Source organism: Ranitomeya variabilis, chromosome 1 (assembly GCF_051348905.1).
Source record: "Ranitomeya variabilis isolate aRanVar5 chromosome 1, aRanVar5.hap1, whole genome shotgun sequence".
Classification (NCBI taxonomy): domain Eukaryota; kingdom Metazoa; phylum Chordata; class Amphibia; order Anura; family Dendrobatidae; genus Ranitomeya; species Ranitomeya variabilis.
Genome location: NC_135232.1, coordinates 272,698,375 through 272,718,265, shown reverse-complemented (window position 1 = coordinate 272,718,265; position 19,891 = coordinate 272,698,375). Strand labels below are relative to the sequence as shown.

The following is a 19,891-nucleotide window of genomic DNA, read 5'->3' as shown; positions in this document are numbered from 1 at the left end:
CAATTATGAATCTGTGTGTTGGCTGCAATAATAATTAATTTGAAATGGTCAGAAAAACAAAAGAGGAGATCTTTGTGTAAAATCTTTAAATTGTCAAAGCAAAAGTACCCGGCTGTTCTGTTTGGCTCCGAGTCCTAATATATCACTAAATTTAAAATGGAGTTCATTGAGGTTCCATCAACGTCAGCATTGTTTTAATGAGAAACATACAGGATCCAAGAACAACTCTGAATGACAGCATCAACATGGCAAAAGTTCAAGGGGTTCTCCTAGAGTTCAAATTGAAGAGAAAACATTCTTAAAATGTCAAACAGCCACCAGTGTATTGTACTGCACAGTTGTGCATTACATCCTATGACATGCTATACATCTGGGAAGTGTAAGGGTATGTTTCCACAGGCTGGATTACATCCCGATTAGCTGCAGATTGAACGCTGCGTACAGCCACAGCGTTCAATCCGCAGCGTCGAGATGTTACAGCATAGTGGAGGGCATTTTATGAAATCCCGTCTCCACTATGCATGCGAACACGCATCCGGCGGCCCTGCGATTCCGGACATGCGGCACGTCTTTTTAGACCGTAGCATGTCTGTTTACCTTGCGGTGACGCTCCGTCTCCGCAAGGTCAAAAACACAGTCCTATAGGATGTGTTCAATGAACACATCCAGAATCACCGCACGTACAGAAGGGGGTGGCGCTTTGGGCGGAGCAGGGTTTCCGCTCCATCCAAAGCGCCGACAATACGGCCCATGGAGACATACCCTAATAGAAGAATATAGCTATCTGATCAATATATGGGGCGTCAACAGAACAGGGACACAAATCAGCCTTCATCATGCGACTTTTGCCTGAAAGCTACAATAGAGGGAGCTTTCAAAATGCATCTGTTTTCAAGATGCTTAATTTTGTATCTGTCCTACAGGAATGGGTAATGAATGTCAGAAAACTCCTATATTTGCAAAGTCGGAGAAGCAATATTTCAGAAGGATTCATTGCAGTTTTTACATAATGTTTATCAATTATTTCACCTCTCTGTAGATGTCTAAAGAGTGGTGCAGGAGATGTAGCATTCATGGATCATCTGACTATTATGAGTGCAACTGGTAAGTTCTATGCTATAATACAATTACACAAACATTAGAGCCTACTTCACTAGTCATCAAGCAAGTCATTGAGCAACATCTTGATACCTCTGTTCTCTATCATGGCTGGTCACTTAAACAGGAAGCCATGGACAGCTGATGAAAAGGAGCTTACCAAAGCATTCAGAAGAGGAGATGTTCACACATACAGAGGCTGGACAGACATCTGTCTGAGATGTTTTAGAGAATTCTGCATTGAGCAGGTGGTTGGACCCTGGAGGTCCCTTCCAACTGTAATATTCTATGATTCTATGTCAATGGAAAATGCCCAATGTTTTATTGAAATATATTATATTTTCATTAGATAAAATAGATTTATGGGGAATCTGCTAGCGTAGTGTGAATTGTAGTTAGCCATTAAGTAGGGGAGTGTTATTTGTCAACTGCTGAATCACCAAAGATGGAGACATGTTATCCTGGATGGAGGAAGATCGGTCCACCTTTAATGGAAGAGAGATTCCATTGATTGAGAGTGGGAAAGAGATAAAAAAACACAGAGGAGAGCATTGCTGTCTATGTCTGCGGTTGAAAGTGAGCTGTGCCATAGCAGAGGGGAACATTGTGGCTTATGCCTGCAGAGAAAGGTGCATCCTCTGACTAGGTGAAGAGATGGCTGGAGAAGGCAATATAGTTTCTTGCTGGAGATTAGAGGACCTGGAAAAGGAGAACTATATCACTACAAATTGGATGCTGTAGCATGAAATGTGAGTGTGATTAATAAGGAAGGAGGTTGCATGTAACAATATTCAGAGTAATAGATTATTGCCAATGTCAATGCGATGACAGGCGATAGTGGCAGCAGGAGACATGTGGTGTAGGCAGAGAGACCACTGCTGGGGTCACAGCATGAGTGAATGCTAGTTCACAGTGGAATGCCAACCCCAAGAACAGCTGATGGCCTGTACTGAACTAAAAGGAACCATTGTCTCTGTATGAGACTGTTGGTGGTGCTTGATGCAGCAGAGCTGAGTGTATGTGTGTATACTTCATGTAAGGCCGGTTTCACAAGTCCTGATATCCATGTCTGTGTGTGTAATACTTGTGGCACACGTGTGGCAACCGTGTTCCGCATCAGTACCACACACACCGGGGCCAGGGAAGCAGTGGTACAGTTGACGCTGTTCCCCAGCGCTGGGTGCTGAAGACGGCTCACATCATTCTCCCCTCCTCTGATGGCGATCAGCGTGAGCAGGTGAGAATGATGAGAGTTATATTCAAGTGATAACAGTGAGAGCAGGTGGCGGCTGATGGGAGTATTCATCAGCCGCCGCCGCCTGTGCTTTAAGTAAATTAAAAAAAAGTTGTTAGTCCCCCTGTATTTTTGATAACCAGCCAGGCAAAACTCACAGCTGCAGGCTGCAGCACTCAGCTATCAGCTTCATCAAGGCCTGTTCAAGAATAGAGGGGTCACCACGCTGTTTTATTAAATTATTTAAATGAATAATTTAAAAAAATGGCACGGGATCCCCCCCATTTTTGACAACCAGCCAAGCCAAAGCAGACAGCTGGGGGCTTGTATTCTCAGGCAGGGACGGGGCCATTGATATTGACCCCCAACCTAAAAATAGCAGCCCGCAGCTGCCCAGAAAAGGCATATCTATTAGATGCACCAATTCTGGTGCTTTGCCCGGCTCTTCCCACTTGCCCTGTAGCGGTGGCAAATGGGGTTCATATTTGTGGGGTTGATGTCACCTTGTATTGTCTGGTGACATCAAGCCCACGGGTTAGTAATGGAGAGGCATCTATAAGACACCTATTCATTACTAATTCTATAGTTATATGGTAAAGCACAGCCAGAATAAAGTCTTTTATTTGAAATAAAACAAAACACACTTTTCCATTTTTATTTAAAAATAACAAACAGTTTACTCACCTAACACCCATTCCATTGAACGCCTCATCTCCTGTAATAAAACAAAAATAAAAAAACAACAATATCTCTCACCTGTCCGACATTGTGTCCCACACCGAAATCCATGTCTGGGGATTAATAGTTTTCAACCTGGAGGGTGCCAAGATGCGACCATCCAGGTTGAAAACCACTGCTGAATGAGCTGCTGCGAGCTCAGCATCAGTGAGCGGCGGGAACATCATCGAGGTTACTACCGGTCACTGAGGCTGCGTTCCAAGCTGGGCTGAACTGCAGTGACCTCGGTGAGATCCCCGTTAGCACCATGAAAAAAGTCACTGAGTTCACCGTAGTTAAGCTCAATGAGTTCACCGCTGGTTACGATGAGAAGGACACGAGGGCTTCAGTGGAATGGGCTTTAGGTGAGTATAACTGTGCTTGTTATTTTTAACCCCCTAACCCTGGCCCATTTTCCATTTTTGCGTTTTCGTTTTTTGCTCCCCTTCTTCCCAGAGCCCTAACTTTTTTATTTTTCAGTCAAAATGGCCATGTGAGAGCTTGTTCTTTGCGGGACAAGTTATACTTTTAAACAACACCATTGTTTTAACATATCGTGTACTGGAAAATGGGGGTAAAAAATCCAAATGCTAAAACTGACCTGCCATTATGATTCTATAGGTCTCTACGAGTTCACAAACACCAAACATGTCTAGGTTCGTTTTAATTTAAGTGGTGGAAAAAAAATCTAAAATTTGTTTTAATAAAATTTCAACATTTCCCTAGACTTGTACCGTCTCCATTTTTCATGATCTGGGGCCTGTTATTGCATTTTATTGCAATGTAGCGGTGACCACAAAAATGTAATTCTGGCGTTTTGGTTTTTTTTGTTGTCACGCCGTTTAGCAATTGGGTTAATGCTTTTGTTATATTGATAGATCGGTTGATTCTGAACGCGGCAATATCAAATTTTTGTATATTTTATTTTTTTTTAATTGTAATATTTTGAGTGGGGTGAAAGGGGGTGATTTGAACTTTTAGATTTTTTTCAAGTTTTTTTATATTTTTAAATACTTTTTTTACTTTACTTTTTGCATGCTTCAATAGTCTCCAGCTGCAGTACTTTGATCGCCTCTGCTACACACAGGCGATGATCAGATCGCCTGTGTGTAGCAGAAATGCTCACTTGCTATGAGTGCTGACCATGGGGCGGCGCTCATAGCAATCTGGCAGTGACAACTACAGAGATCTGCTGCAGACCTCTCTGGTTGTCATGCTGACCCATCAGTGACCTACAATCATGTGACGGAGTCACCGATGGGCGGATGCAGTGACGCATTTCCTGTAAGCGCAAGTTAAATGCTGCTGTCAGAGATTGACAGCGGCATTTAACTAGTTAGCATATTTGCGATTCACCTGCGGCTGTTCTGGGCACATGTCAGCTGTATAGATCAGCTGCCATGTCCCCGGAAAGGTGCGGGATCAGCACCGGAGCCCCCACCGAACAGGGGGAATCCAACATGTGTGTATTATTATGGCACATGTCAGAAAGGGATTAAATAAAATGGAAAAGTGTGTTATGTTTTATTTCAAATAAAAGACTTTATACTTGCTGTGTAATAGTCCTGTCAGCTGCCGCCTGCTTTCACTGTTATCATTTGAATATAACGCTCGTCATTCTCCCCTGCTCGCACTGATCGCCAGCAGAGCAGGGGAGAATGATGAGGGGTGTCTTAAGCACCTGCAGCGCCCCCACCGCCGCAGGGCCGAGGGGTACCCGGTACCGGGCCTCTAAGTCTCTGCTCTGGGGTCGTCACGGTGGCTAGGCCCAGTCCGTGACCCTGCCGAGGGGCGCACAGTGAATGATAGGATGGATGTAGATGGTGGTGGGGAGGCTGTAGTGGTGCGGTGCAGTAAATAACGAGGACACCAGGTTGCAGTCTCTTTACCTCTTTACTGAAGATCTCTGGGTCCTCAGTCCGGAATCTGGATAACCAGGCTGCGCAAGTCCGGCCGATCCAATGGCACCTCCAGAGTTCTCTTAGCAGGTGGAAATCTGTGCCTTCCTTCTAGCGCTATGTGTTGCGGTCCTTCCCTGCTGTGCTTACAGAAAATCCCCACAACTGTTGTGTCTGTTTCTTAAGTTCCCTCACAACTCGATTAGATGATGTTCTGCTAATCCTCCGTCCCTCCCTGATGTTCTGGTTGGGACGGCACCCGTTTGACGGGTAGGCTCGGAGCTCTTCCGGGACCCTAGAGTTGCCCCTCTCCACAAGTTGCCCCCCAAGACTGCATAGGTGATTTAAGTTAGACAGCCCGCCTTAGACTGACTGTCCTGCCGCTGTTTAGAGTATCGCTTGAAGCTGAATGTTGTAATACTCCCTCGGCGTTCCGGCCACCGGTTGTGCGCCTCAGTAGGGTGTTGCCTCGGTCTTACGGCACGACCCCTACTGGTATTCTCCTATTGCTTGATCTCGTTTCTCACTCAGCACAATCTATCTCGCTTCTGGTCCTTCCTTGGGCACCGCCGCTATCCTGAGCAGGCACGGTCCCGTTACGTTCATTCAAGTTGCCAAGCCTCTGTCAGGATCCCACCCCTGACAGAGACCCTACTGTATCTTCCCCCACAACACCCTCTGCCACAAGGTGTTGCCTGGTTCCAACCCAGTCAGCTTTCTGATCTAACTTCCTGCCTGACCCCCAGTTTACCCACTATGGTGGGGAGTGGCCTAGTGAATAGAACCCTTAGCTCCCCCCAGAGGCCCGACTGTGAAATGTATTGGTGTCTGTGATACCTGATCCGACGAACTCCTTCAGTGCCATCAGACGCACCATAGCTCCCCATAGTGGCGGAGCCACAGTACTGCAACGACCAGGACTCTGGGGCGCTGCACACCCAACCCCGGGGAACAGTGCTAATAGTACCACTGCTTCCCAGGTGCTGGTACATGTGGTGCTGGTGATACAGATGTCATCCATGTGTCATCAGTGTTTATGTGGCGGGACGTTTTGCCGTCCATGCTGCTGTTAAAAAATGGACATGTCAGCGTATTTTGCCCATGGACACACGGACCATGGAAACACACTGGCATGTGCACATACCCATTCACTTGAATGTGTATATGTGTGTAAGTGTCTCCGGTACGTGTGAAAACTGTCACCATACATACCAGACACAATGACATTTGAAAGAGGCTTAAGATCAGCAAAGATGAATAGGCCGACAGGTACCATAATGCAGCAGATTTGAATGTGTGAGTAGCACCTTGTATCAGCAAAGACTAGTAAGCAGGCAGATACCTTGATGCAGCAAAGTTGTGCGGACAGCTCTATGATTCAGCAGAGCCGAGTAGGCAATCAGGCACCATGTTGTAGGAAAGCTGGATGAGTGGGTACCACTCAGGAACAGCAGAGCTGAATGAAAAATCAGGCACCTTTAGTAGCAAAGCTGGGAATGTCGATAGCAATAAGGAACAGAAGAGCTGAATAGACAATCAGGTGCCTTGTAGTAGCAGAGCTTCACCTGTGGATGATAATCAGGAGCAGCAGAGCATCTGGTTATAGCAGAATCAAATGCAAATGATGAGTGTAGCTGAACTCCTGGAAAAATTGTGCTAGCAGCGTGAAATTGCTACCTGAATACTTAAATGGTATGCAGCTACATGAGCCAGCATTAAAAGGCTTTGGAAGATGACATCAGAGGTGTGTGCCGAGTTACCATAGTAACCCAACGTGCACTAGCACAGAGGGAGAAGGAGAAAGCAAAGCCTGGCACTGGAGCCAGGACAGATGAGTACTACTTACAGTGGCATGTAAAAGTTTGGGTATCCCCAAATTACTCTCATTTTGAACAGATAAGCAAGTTGAAGATGAAATTATCTCTAAAAGGTCTAAAATTAAAGATGACATATTTCCTCTGTATTTTAGAAAAAAAAATATACCGTATTTTCCGGCGTATAAGATGACTTTTTAACCCCTAAAAATTGTCCCAAAAGTCGGGGGTCGTCTTATACGCTGGGTACGGCGTGTGCAGGGAGCGATCCTGGATGTTCCCAGGGTCTGAAGGAGAGGAAACTCTCCTTCAGGCCCTGGGATCCATATTCATGTAAAAAATAAAGAATAAAAATAAAAAATATGGATATACTCACCCTCGGACAGCCCCTGGCTGTCACCGCTGCAAGCGTCTGCCTCCGTTCCTAAGAATGCAGAGTGAAGGACCTTCCATGACGTCGCGGCTTGTGATTGGTCGCGTGACCGCTCATGTGACCGCTCACGCGACCAATCACAAGCCGCGACGTCATTGCAGGTCCTACACACTGCATTCTTAGGAACGGAGGCAGACGCTTGCAGCGGTGACAGCCAGCGTTCGTCGGAGGGGTGAGTATATCCATATTTTTTATTTTTATTCTTTATTTTTTACATGAATATGGTCCCAGGGCCTGAAGAAGAGTTTCCTCTCCTCCAGACCCTGGGAACCACACGCCGTATAAGATGACTGGGCGTATAAGATGACCCCCGTCTTATACGGCGGGCATATCCCAAATTACATATTTTATATGGAAAAGTTGGGGGTCGTCTTATACGCCCAGTCATCTTATACACCAGAAAATACGGTATATACATTTTAAAAATTACAAAAAGGAAAATGGGCATATGCAAAAGTTTGGGCACCGTTGGAAATTTGTGTGCTCAGATACCTTCAGACCTTCATTAGCCTGTTAGGGTTACGGCTTGTTCACTATCATCATTAGGATAGACCAGGTAGTGCAAATTTCCCAGCTTTATAAAACCCAGCCTCCTCTAATCTTGTACCAAAAACAGCAGCCATGGGTTCTTCCGGCAGTTGCCTAACAGGAAAAGGCTATAAGTAGATAGCAAAGCATTTTCAAGTTGCCCTTTCCTCAGTTTGAAACCTAATTAACAAATGGCAATTAAAAGGAACAGTGAAGGTCAAGATAAGGTCTGGAAGACCAAGAAATATTTCAGTGAGAGCTGCTCATAGATTTGCTAGATAGACAAATTGGAATCCCTGCTTGACTACAAAAGCCATTCAGAAAGATTTAGTAGACTCTGGAGGAGTTGTGGTACATTGTTCTACTGTTCATAGACACCTAAACAAATATGGCCTTCATGGAAGAGTCATTAGGTGAAAACCTCTCCTGCGTTCTCACCATAAAATTCAGCATCAGACATATGCAATAGAACACCTAAAGAAGCCTGATTCATTTTGGAAACAAGTCCTGTGGACCGATGAGGTTAAAATAGAACTCTTTGACCACAATGATCAAAGGTATGTGTGGAGAAAAAGGGCACAGAATTTCAGGAAAAGAATATCTTGCCAACCATTAGGCATGGGGGTGGATCAATCATGCTTTGGGGTTGTGTTGCAGTCAATGGCACGGTGAACATTTCACAGGTAGAGGAAAGAATGGATTCAATTAAATTTTAACAAATTATTGATGCAAACATAACACCATCTGTAAAAAAACTGAAGTTGAAAAGAGGATGGCTTCTATAAATGCATAATGATCCTAAACACACGTCAAAATCCACAACAGACTACCTCAAAAGGCGCAAGCTGAAGGTTATACAATGGCCCTCACAGTCCCCTGATCTGAATATCATTGAAGATCTGTGGCTAGACCTTAAAATAGCAGTGCATTCAAGGCAACCCAGGAATCTCACAAAACTGAAATCATTTTCCAAGGAAGAATGGATGAAAATCCCTCAAACAAGAATTGAAAGACTCTTGTCTGGCTACAAAAAGCAATTACAAGATGTGATACTTTCAAAAGGGGTGCTACTAGGTACTAACCATGCAGGGTGCCCAAACTCATTTTCCTTTTTTTTATTTTTAAAATGTAAAAGATGACAATATATATATTTTTTGCCTAATATACAAAAGAAATGTGTCATCTTTAACTTAATTTCACAATAACAATAATTTTGACCATGGGTGCCCAAACTTTTACATGCCACTGTATATAGTAGTTGTCACTTATATGTTTATGTTAATAATAAACATGGAACACCAGTAAAACACCAATAAAATGTGAGATGTGATACCGATATATAAAAAATAAATATATCTTTCCATGATCTATCACATATGGTAATCTCAACATTTTTCTTTTTACATTTTTTCGTTCAGATGCAGAAATCGATCAGTTTGTACTCTTATGTCCAGATGGATCCACTGCTAGTCTAAAATCCTATAGGAACTGCAATTTGGGTCAGGGCCCTGGCAAAGCAATTGTCACCAGAGGTCACATGAAAAGAATAACTAAGAGATTTCTTACTGTGATCCAGGTAAACATCCACCATGTGTTTAAAGGGAACCTGTCACCTGAATTTGGCGGGACCGGTTTTCGGTCATATGGGTGGGGTTTTCGAGTGTTTGATTCACCCTTTCCTTACCCGCTGGCTGCATGCTGGCCGCAGTATTGGATTGAAGTTCATTCTCTGTCCTCCGTAGTACACACCTGCGCAAGGCAATCTGCGGGCAAAGCCGAAAAGCATTAGTGCGCATGCGCCGGCGCACTATGTCCCGGAAGTATTTCGCTGTGTTCCGGGACATAGTGTAATAATAACTTTCCTATGACAAACATCCTCAGTAATTAGTAGACCACCTTTGGCTGTTACGACCTGTGGCAAACGTGATGCATATCTAGACACCAGCTTCTAGCAAAGTTCTTAAGGAATCTTAGCCAATGCATTCCTCATGGGCAATGGCCTCCAGTTCACAAGTTTATTGAAGCTAGTTCACTCGGGTCTCAAACTTTCAAAATCACTGATCGTATGCATCTCCAGACATAGCTGCAGTATATATTTGGCCTTTACATACACAAAAGCAAATAAAAATATTTCTAGAATTATCAATTTAAGTGTGCTAACCAAATTTGTTTTCTTCACACAGAATTTTTTTGGTAAAAGTGGGAAACACAAGAGCCGTTTGTCTCTCTTTACATCAGAAAGCTTTGGGGGGCAAAATCTTCTATTTCATGACACAACACAAAGGCTTCAAGTTTTAACAGATGATGCAGATATGACAGACATATTGGGCCTTGATTATGTGGCACTCCTTAAGGAACTGGGACATGAAGGTAAGATTTAAGGGACAAGTGCCCACTAATGCAGTAACCTTCACCTTTTCAGTTACTGTAAAAGTAAAAATAGCTTTAGATTTGCTAATAGTTAGATATGCCAAACCAAAAGGTATATCTAATTTGTGTATCTATTGTAGTTTACATCCACACAATGACAAGGCTTGTGAGGATAGCTGCATTTGGTTTAATGTACCGGTAATTGGAAATTGACTGATCATGTATAAAAAAAATTGTGCTTGTAAGAAATCAAATTCTAAAGCTACAGTGACTTGCGAAAGTATTCGGCCGCCTGGAACTTTTCATCCTTTTCCCACATATCATGCTTTAAAACATAAAGATACCAAATGTACATTTTTGGTGAAGAATCAACAAATGGAACACAATTGTAAAGTTGAACAAAATTTATTGGTTATTTTAAATTTTTGTGGAAATTCAAAAACTGAAAAGTGGGGCGTGCAATATTATTCGGCTCCTTTAACTTAATACTTTGTTGCGCCACCTTCTGCTGCGATTACAGCTGCAAGTCACTTGGGGTATGTCTCTATCAGTTTTTTACATTGAGAGACTGAAAATCTTGTCCATTCTTACTTGGCAAACAGCTCGAGCTCAGTGAGGTTTAATGGAGATCGTTTGTGAACAGCAGTTTTCGGCTCTGTCCACAGATTCTCGATTGGATTGAGGTCTGGACTTTGACTTGGCCATTCTAACACCTGGATACGTTTATTTGTGAACCATTCCATTGTAGATTTTGCTTTATGTTTGGAATCATTGTCTTGTTGGAAGACAAATCTCCGTCCCAGTCTCAGGTCTTTTGCAGACTCCAACAGGTTTTCTTCAAGAATGGTCCTGTATTTGGCTCCATCCATCTTCCCATCAATTTTAGCCATCTTCCCTGTCCCTGCTGAAGAAAAGCAGGCCCAAACCATGATGCTGCCACCACCATGTTTGACAGTGGGGATGGTGTGTTCAGGGTGATGAGCTGTGTTGCCTTAACGCCAAACATATTTGTCACGGGAGACCTAGCTATGCAAGAGCTAATGACCCAGGCCCCTGCGATTTCCCTCAGACTAGGGAAACCCTGACTGACCCTCTCCCAGAGTTTACACTGATGGTGTGCATGTCTGGGCCTCCACCCTCACCCTGTCTCCTGTTTCAACCCTAGGCTGAAACCTCCACCCACCACCCAGTGAAGAGACCATACACCAATACCCACAGTTAGCACAGACAAGGATAACGGAAAAATATGCAACACGCCGCAGTCACTCAGGAATACAATATAAGTGCACAGGGCAAAATAAATACAAATATAGGAAGGAGAAAATAAGACAAAGGGAAATACACCACCAGCAACGATACGCCAACTCCTAGCTCACCACTCCAGACCGAGATAACCAAGCACAAGACAGAAGCTATAATCGGCGACGCCCAATGTTCAGAAGAACTATTTAAAGGCAGTGGGCGTGGCCCAGCTTCCAATCCGAGCACCAGCTAAATTAACCCCGGGACCAGCTAGATAAAATCTAGCCGACGCCACTGAGCACATAGTGGACAAAAGCGGAATTACCGCTGTCTGTCGAACGCCCTGGTATGAACAGCGTCCGACATGACAGTACCCCGCCTTCTACGAGGGACCCCAGGGCCCTCACGGCTTATAGGACCCGGCTTGTCCGGATGACGGCGGTGAAACATACTGACCAGCCGATCCGCATTAACATCCGAGGCTGGTACCCAGGACCTTTCCTCAGGCCCATAACCACGCCAGTGTACCAAGTACTGTAAAGTGCGGCGCACTACACGAGAGTCAACCACCTTGGAGACTTCGAATTCCAAATTACCATCCACCAAGACTGGAGAAGGCATTAGTGTCGCGTCCACAAGACCCACCACCTTTTTTAGCAACGATCTGTGGAACACCTTGTGTATCTTATACACCGTAGGAAGCTCCAACCGGTACGCTACTGGGTTAATGACGGCGGCTACCCTAAATGGACCAATAAACCTTGAACCCAATTTAAGGGATGGTATTTTGAGTCATATGTTTTTTTGTGGATAACCACACCCAGTCATCCACACTCAGGTCCGGACCTGGCACACACCTACTGTCAGCCACACGTTTGTACCTAGCACCCACACTCAACAGGCGCTGTTTAACTCTCCTCCAGACTGATGATAATTGTGCTCCTAACTGGTCTTCCTCCGGGACGCCGGAAGAGCCCCCCTGACTCAAAGTACAAAATTGAGGATGTAGCCCGTAAACACAAAAAAACAGAGACTCCCCAGACGACTCCTGGCGGTGATTATTGATGGCAAACTCAGCCAAAGGAAGGAACGTCGACCACTCCTCCTGGTTATCCGAAACAAAGCAGCGTAAGTACTGTTCCAAATTTTGGTTCATACGCTCGGTCTGACCATTTGACTGAGGATGAAACGCCGAAGAATGAGACAACTTGATCCCCAGCCGTGAGCAAAATGCTTTCCAAAATTTTGCCACAAACTGAGACCCCCTATCAGAAACTATGTCAGACGGAACCCCATGAAGTCTGACCACCTCCTGCACAAATACATGAGCCAGAGTCTTAGCGTTAGGCAACGAAGGCAAAGACACAAAGTGTGACATTTTTGAGAACCGATCAACAATCACCAAGATGACCGTGTTCCCAGCTGAGGAGGGCAAGTCAGTGATAAAATCCATGGAGATTTCCGTCCATGGCTTACTAGGTACCTCGAGAGGAAGTAGTGTGCAACAGGACGGGAGCGGGGCGTCTTAGTCCTAGCGCACGTGGTACCCCTAACCCCTGGGTGGCCAGCCAGGACAGGATCATGATGCTCCGCCAAAACCTTTAAGCGGAGATGAAGTGGTACAAACGTTTTGTTGATGGGAAGCTCAGATGGTACCTCCTCCTGGGCCTCGGCAATCTCAGCCTCAACCTCGGTAGTGAGAGCCGAAACCACAACACCCTTTTGGAGGATGGGTACTGGATCTTCCCGGGGTTCTCCCCCCGGAAAAAACCTGGACAGAGCATCCGCCTTAGTGTTTTTAGACTCAGGTCTGTAAGTGACAACAAAGTTGAACCGCATGAAAAACAATGCCCAGCGAGCCTGCCTGGGAGACAGACGCTTGGCAGACTCCAAGTAAAGCAAATTCTTATGGTCGGTAATAACAGTAACCTGATGAACCGACCCCTCCAAGAAGTGTCACCATTCCTCAAAGGCCAATTTGGTTGCCAACAACTCCCTGTTGCTGATATCGTAGTTACGTTCGGCGGGCGACAGTTTCTTGGAAAAATATGCGCATGGTCGCAAACCGCTCAAGGATGAGCCTTGTGACAGCACCGCCCCCACACCAACCTCCGACGCATCGACTTCCACAACAAAAGGTTTCGATACGTCTGGCTGCACAAGAATGGGGGTCGAAACTAAACTGTTTTTAAGAAATTCAAATGTGCGCACAGCAGCCTCAGGCCAAACGGAGAAATTGGTACCCTTTTTAGTCATGTCAGTTAGCGGTTTAGCAATGATAGAAAAATCTTTGATAAACTTCCTATAGTAGTTAGAAAACCCAAGGAACCGCTGAAGAGCTTTTAGGTTATCAGGCCGTTCCCAATGCTACACTGCTTGCACCTTAGCGGCGTCCATTTTGAAACCAGAAGCAGACACAATATAACCCAAGAAAGGCAACTCCTGAACTGAAAAAACACATTTCTCAAGTTTTGCATATAGCTTATTCTCTCTGAGAAGCTGTAACACCTGCCTGACATGATCTAAATGAGTATCACGGTCGCAAGAATATATGAGAATGTCATCTAGGTACACAATAACGAATTTCCCCAAAACATGCGAGAACACATCATTAATGAAATGTTGAAACACTGCAGGTGCGTTTGTCAACCCAAATGGCATCACCAAATTTTCAAAATGACCCTCAGGGGTATTAAAAGCCGTGTTCCACTCATCACCTTGACAGACTCTTATGAGGTTGTATGCCCCCCTGAGGTCAAGCTTGGTAAACCACTTAGCACCTGCCACCTGGTTGAACAAATCCGGTATCAATGGCATAGGGTATGGATCACGAACCGTAATCTGGTTTAACTCCCTGAAATCCAGACACGGGCGTAGTCCGACATCTTTCTTCTTAACGAAGAAGAACCCTGCTGCCACTGGCGAGGATGAAGGCCTGATGTGCCCTTTGCTCAAACTTTCAGCAATGTAATCCTTTAGCGCTTGTCTCTCCGGACCGGAGATGTTAAACATCCTTGCTTTAGGCAATTTGGCCCCTGATTTAAACCTGATAGTGCAGTCATAGGGGCGATGTGGTGGCAACTCTGAACAACCCTTCTCAGAGAACACATCCACAAAATCCAGAAGTGACTCAGGAATGCTTGAAGTCACAGCAGAAACACATGTGGCCAAGCAATTCTCCTGGCAGAATTCGCTCCACTGAATTATGTCCTGAGTTTTCCAGTCAATAACCGGGTTGTGCATAGACAACCATGGAAAACCCAGAACCAATTGTGCTGGAAGGCTCTTGAGCACTTTACATGTAACCTGCTCGAAATGAAGAACCCCAATGTGGAGTTTCACCTCAGCCACAAACTCAGTAATCTCCCCCTGTGGGAGAGGAGCAGCATTGATGGTGACCACGCAGATAGGATGAGGCAGTTTTTCGACCCTAAAACCGGCTGTGCGCGCAAACTCCTCATCAATGAGATTTGTGGCAGAACCACTATCCACAAAAACCGTGATTGGCAGCTCTCTGCCAGCGACAATAACTTTGGCAGGGAGCATGCATTGAGAAACCACCATGGAGGATATACATAAGCTCAGATTGGACTCCTCCACACCCTCTGAGCTTAGAAGTTTTCCGCCGTTGCGTTTTTCTTTGACAGCAGAGGACAAATATTAACAAAATTACCAGTTTTACCGCAGTAAAAACAGGCTTCCTGCTTCCTGAGCACAGGGGCTCGATGCTTAACATGTGACACCCCTGCGATTTGCATAGGTTCCGTGGGCTCACCTGCAGCAACTTCACGTGAACCTAAACTTTCTCCCACAGGCGGCGTCTCATGCTCCCCCTGATGCAAACGGCGATCAATGCGGACAACAAGACTCATAGCGGAATCTAGTGAAGCAGGAGTCTCGTACATCAGGAGGGCTTTTTGAACCCTTCCAGAAACCCCATGAATAAACTGACACCGCAGCGCAGGATCATTCCACTGAGTGTCGACCGCCCAGCGGCGAAATTCAGAACAGTAATCCTCTGCAACACGCTCCCCCTGGCGAATAGTGCGTATCTTAGATTCTGCTAGAGCCATTCTGTCAGGATCATCGTAAATGTGTCCAAGAACAGAAAAAAAACTCTCCACAGAGTTAAATGCAGCAGAATCAGATGGCAAAGAAAACTGTTGTGAATTCTGCTTTTGGGCTCCCTCCGGTGGTTGTAGGTGGTAATGCAGTTGCCCCTGAGTTGCAGTCCTGGTCAGGTGTATCTGTTGATTGCAGTTCTGACTGGGGTATTTAGGCGTGCAGGATTCTTTAGTCCTTGCCAGTTGTCAATTGTTGTTGGGAGGTGTAGGACCTCTGCCTGGTTCCTCCTGCCTTTCTGCCAAATCAGCAAAGATAAGTGTCTGTTTTTTTTTCCTGTGGCACACATGTTGTGTGCTTCACAATTCAGTGCTATTCTTTGTGTTTTCTTGTCCAGCTTAGATTGTGTCAGTATTTTCTCAGTCTTGTTGGATTCTCTGGAGTGGCAGATATACATTCCATGTCTTTAGTTAGATTGTGGAACTTTTTGTATTATCTGCTGTGGATATTTTTGGAAGGGTTTTAATACTGACCGCCTAGTAATCTGTCCTATCCTTTCCTATTTAGCTAGAGTGGCCTCTTTTGCTAAATCCTGTTTTCTACCTGCGTGTGTCTATTCTTCTCCTACTCACAGTCATTATTCGTGGGGGGCTGCCTATCCTTTGGTGGTCTGCTCTGAGGCAAGGTAGCATTCCTATTTCCATCTATAGGGGTATTTAGTCCTCCGGCTGTGTCGAGGTGTCTAGGGTATGTTAGGCACACCCCACGGCTACTTCTAGTTGCGGTGTTAGTTCAGGATTTGCGGTCAGTACAGGTTCCACTGACTCCAGAGAAAGTTTCATGCGGCTCCAAGGTCACCAGATCATAACAGTACAACTGGCCCATAATGAGTTAAATGCATCTCAGAAGAAGGGAAGAAAGGTGTTGAGCCATTTTTTTTTCTGCAGTCTGTTTTGTCTTTTTTTCCCTCTTTATTTGTGGGTGGCTGAGGAGTCTTGTGCCAGCATGGATGTTCAGGAATTAGCTTCTCGTGTAGACCAGCTTGCTGCTAGGGTACAGGGTATTTCTGATTATATTGTTCAGACTCCTGCTTTAGAGCCAAAAATTCCTACTCCTGATTTGTTTTTTGGTGATAGGTCCAAATTTTGGGGTTTTAAAAATAATTGTAAACTGTTTTTTGCTCTGAGACCGTGATCCTCCGGTGATTCCATTCAGCAGGTTAAAATTGTCATCTCCCTGCTGCGTGGCGATCCACAGGATTGGGCATTTTCCCTGGAATCTGGGAATCCGGCCTTGCTTAATGTAGATTCCTTTTTTTCAGGCTTTAGGATTATTATATGATGAACCGAATTTTGCGGATCAAGCGGAGAAAACCTTGGCCCTGTCTCAGGGTCAAGAGGCGGCAGAATTGTTTTGTCAGAAATTTAGAAAATGGTCTGTGTTGACTAAATGGAATGATGAGGCTTTGGCGGCAATTTTCAGAAAGGGTCTTTCTGAATCCGTTAAAGATGTTATGGTGGGGTTTCCCACGCCTTCCGGTCTGAGTGATTCTATGTCTCTGGCCATTCAGATTGATCGGCGCTTGCGGGAGCGTCAAACTGTGCGCGCTGTGGCGTCGTCCTTAGAGCAAAGTCATTGTGGCGACGCTTCTCATGTCATTTCAGTCTGCCCTAAGTGGACAAAAAGGATCGCTAGTTCATTTACTATCAGTACTGTACAACCTAAATTTCTGTTATCGGTGTCCTTGATCTGCTCATTGTCATCATTTTCTGTCATGGCGTTTGTGGATTCAGGCGCCGCCTTGAACTTAATGGATTTTGAGTTTGCCAGGCGTTGTGGTTTTCCCGTGCAGCCTTTGCAGAACCCTATTCCTTTAAGGGGGATTGATGCTACACCTTTGGCTAAAAATAAGTCCCAGTTTTGGACACAGGTGACCATGCACATGGCGCCAGCCCATCAGGAAGATTGTCGATTTGTGGTGTTGCATAATTTGCATGATGTTATCGTGCTGGGTTTCGCGTGATTGCAGGTACATAATCCTGTGTTGGATTGGAAATCTATGTCTGTGACTAGTTGGGGTTGTCAGGGGGTTCATAATGATGTTCCTTTGATGTCAATCTCCTCTTCTTCCTCTTCTGAAATTCCAGAGTTTTTGTCTGATTTTCAGGATGTATTCGATGAGCCCAAGTCCAGTTCCCTTCCACCGCACAGGGACTGTGATTGTGCGATTGACTTGATTCCAGGCAGTAGGTTTCCTAAGGGCCGACTTTTCAACCTATCTGTGCCTGAACATACCGCCATGCGGAGTTATGTTAAGGAGTCTTTGGAGAAATGGCATATTCGGCCATCTTCTTCACCGTTGGGAGCAGGTTTTTTTTTGTTGCTAAGAAGGATGGCTCCTTGAGACCTTGTATTGATTATCGCCTCTTGAATAAGATCACGGTCAAGTTTCAATACCCTTTACCTTTGCTTTCCGATTTGTTTGCTAGGATTAAGGGGGCTAGTTGGTTTACGAAGATTGACCTTCGGGGGGCATATAATCTTGTTCGTATTAAACAGGGTGATGAATGGAAAACTGCGTTTAATACGCCCGATGTTGTGAATTCCGTTCTCGGGCTCCCTCCTGTGGTCATGAGTGGTATTGTGTGAGTTCTGTTCTTGGGCTCCCTCTGGTGGCCTTTAGTGCTTACTGCGGGTCTGTAGCTGGAATCCAGCTGCCTCGTTTTCTGCTAGTCTGGCCTCTATTTAACTCCACCTGGACCATCACTTTTTGCCTGCTGTCGTTGTATTCAGTACTGGTTCTGATCTCTCTGGACTTTCCTTGTGACCTGTCTCCTCCTGAGAAGCTAAGTCTTGCTAGTTCATGTTTGCTCATTATTTCCTTGAAAATGTTTCTCTGTATATGAGGAGTTCTGTCCAGCTTGCTTATATGTAATATTCTCGCTTGCTGGAAGTTCTGGGGTGCAGAGTTGCGCCCCTCACATCGTGAGTCGGTGTGGGGGTTCTTGTAATCTCTGCGTGGATTATTTTTTATAGCATTTTATACTGACCGCACAGATCCCTTGCTGTCTTCTGTCTATTTAGTGTTAGCGGGCCTCATTTGCTAAAAAACCTGTTTTCATTTCTACGTTTGTGTTTTCCCCTTAACTCACCGTTATTATTTGTGGGGGGCTGTCTAAAACTTTGGGGTGATTTCTCTGAGGCAAGTGAGGCTTGCTTTCTCTCTAGGGGTAGCTAGTTTCTCAGGCTGTGACGAGGCGTCTAGGATTTTAGGTAACGCTCCACGGCTGCCTATAGTGTGTATTGATAGAATCAGGGTTGCGGTCAGTATAGCTCCCACATCCCCAGAGCTTGTCCTAAGGATTTCTGTTACTTAGCAGGTCAGTTTGCGATCCTTGCCACCAGGATCATAACAGCCCAAAGGCCATTTTGAATACCTTGTGATGCCATTCGGGCTCACTAACGCTCCATCTGTTTTTCAATCCTTCATGCATGATATCTTCCAGACTTATATTGATAAATTCTTGATTGTATATTTGGACGATATTTTGATTTTTTCCTATGATTGGAAGTCTCATGTGAAACAGGTCAGGATGGTATTTCAGATCCTTTGTGACAATGCTTTGTTTGTGAAGGGGTCTAAGCGTCTCTTTGGGGTGCAGAAGGTTTCTTTTTTGGGCTTTATTTTTTCTCCCTCATCTATGGAGATGGATCCGGTTAAGGTTCAGGCCATTCATGATTGGATTCAACCCACATCCGTGAAGAGCCTTCAGAAATTTTTGAGTTTTGCAAATTTTTATTGCCGTTTCATTGCTAAATTCTCCAGCGTGGTTAAACCCTTAACTGATTTGATGAAGAAAGGCGCTGATGTGACGAATTGGCCCTCTGCGGCTGTCTCTGCCTTTCAGGAGCTTAAACGCCGATATACTTCTGCTCCGGTGTTGCGCCAACCAGATGTTTCTCTTCTGTTTCAGGTTGAGATTGATGCTTCTGAGATTGGGGCAGGGGCCGTTTTGTCTCAGAGGGATTCTGTTGGTTCTTTGATGAAACCGTGTGCCTTCTTCTCCCGCAAGTTTTCGCCTGCTGAACGCAATTATGATGTCGGCAATCGGGAGTTGTTGGCTATGAAGTGGGCGTTTGAGGAGTGGCGACATTGGCTTGAGGGAGCTAAGCACCGTATTGTGGTCCTGACCGATCATAAGAATTTGATTTACCTCGAGTCTGCCAAACGGCTGAGTCCTAGACAGGCTCGATGGCCCTTGTTTTTTTTCCCGTTTTGATTTCATGGTTTCGTATCTTCCGGGTTCTAAGAATATTAAGGCTGATGCCCTTTCTAGGAGTTTTTTGCCTGATTCTCCTGAGGTCCTTGAACCGGTCGGCATTCTAAAAGAAGGGGTGGTCCTTTTTGCCATTTCCCCTGATTTGCGGCGGGTTCTTCAGGAATTTCAGGCTGACAAACCTGACCGCTGTCCAGTGGGGAAACTGTTTGTTCCTG

General features: G+C 45.1%; 1 protein-coding gene across 1 annotated transcript in view; it reads left to right on the top strand.

Annotated features, from left to right (window-relative positions):
* Window positions 1-19,891, top strand: part of LOC143815210 (serotransferrin-1-like) — a 166,909-nt gene that overhangs the window by 72,712 nt on the left and 74,306 nt on the right. Inside the window, exons 6-8 of the mRNA XM_077294224.1 lie at window positions 1,040-1,104; window positions 9,141-9,298; window positions 9,906-10,092. Coding sequence (XP_077150339.1) covers window positions 1,040-1,104; window positions 9,141-9,298; window positions 9,906-10,092 — 410 coding nt within the window. The remainder of the gene's footprint in view (window positions 1-1,039; window positions 1,105-9,140; window positions 9,299-9,905; window positions 10,093-19,891) is intronic.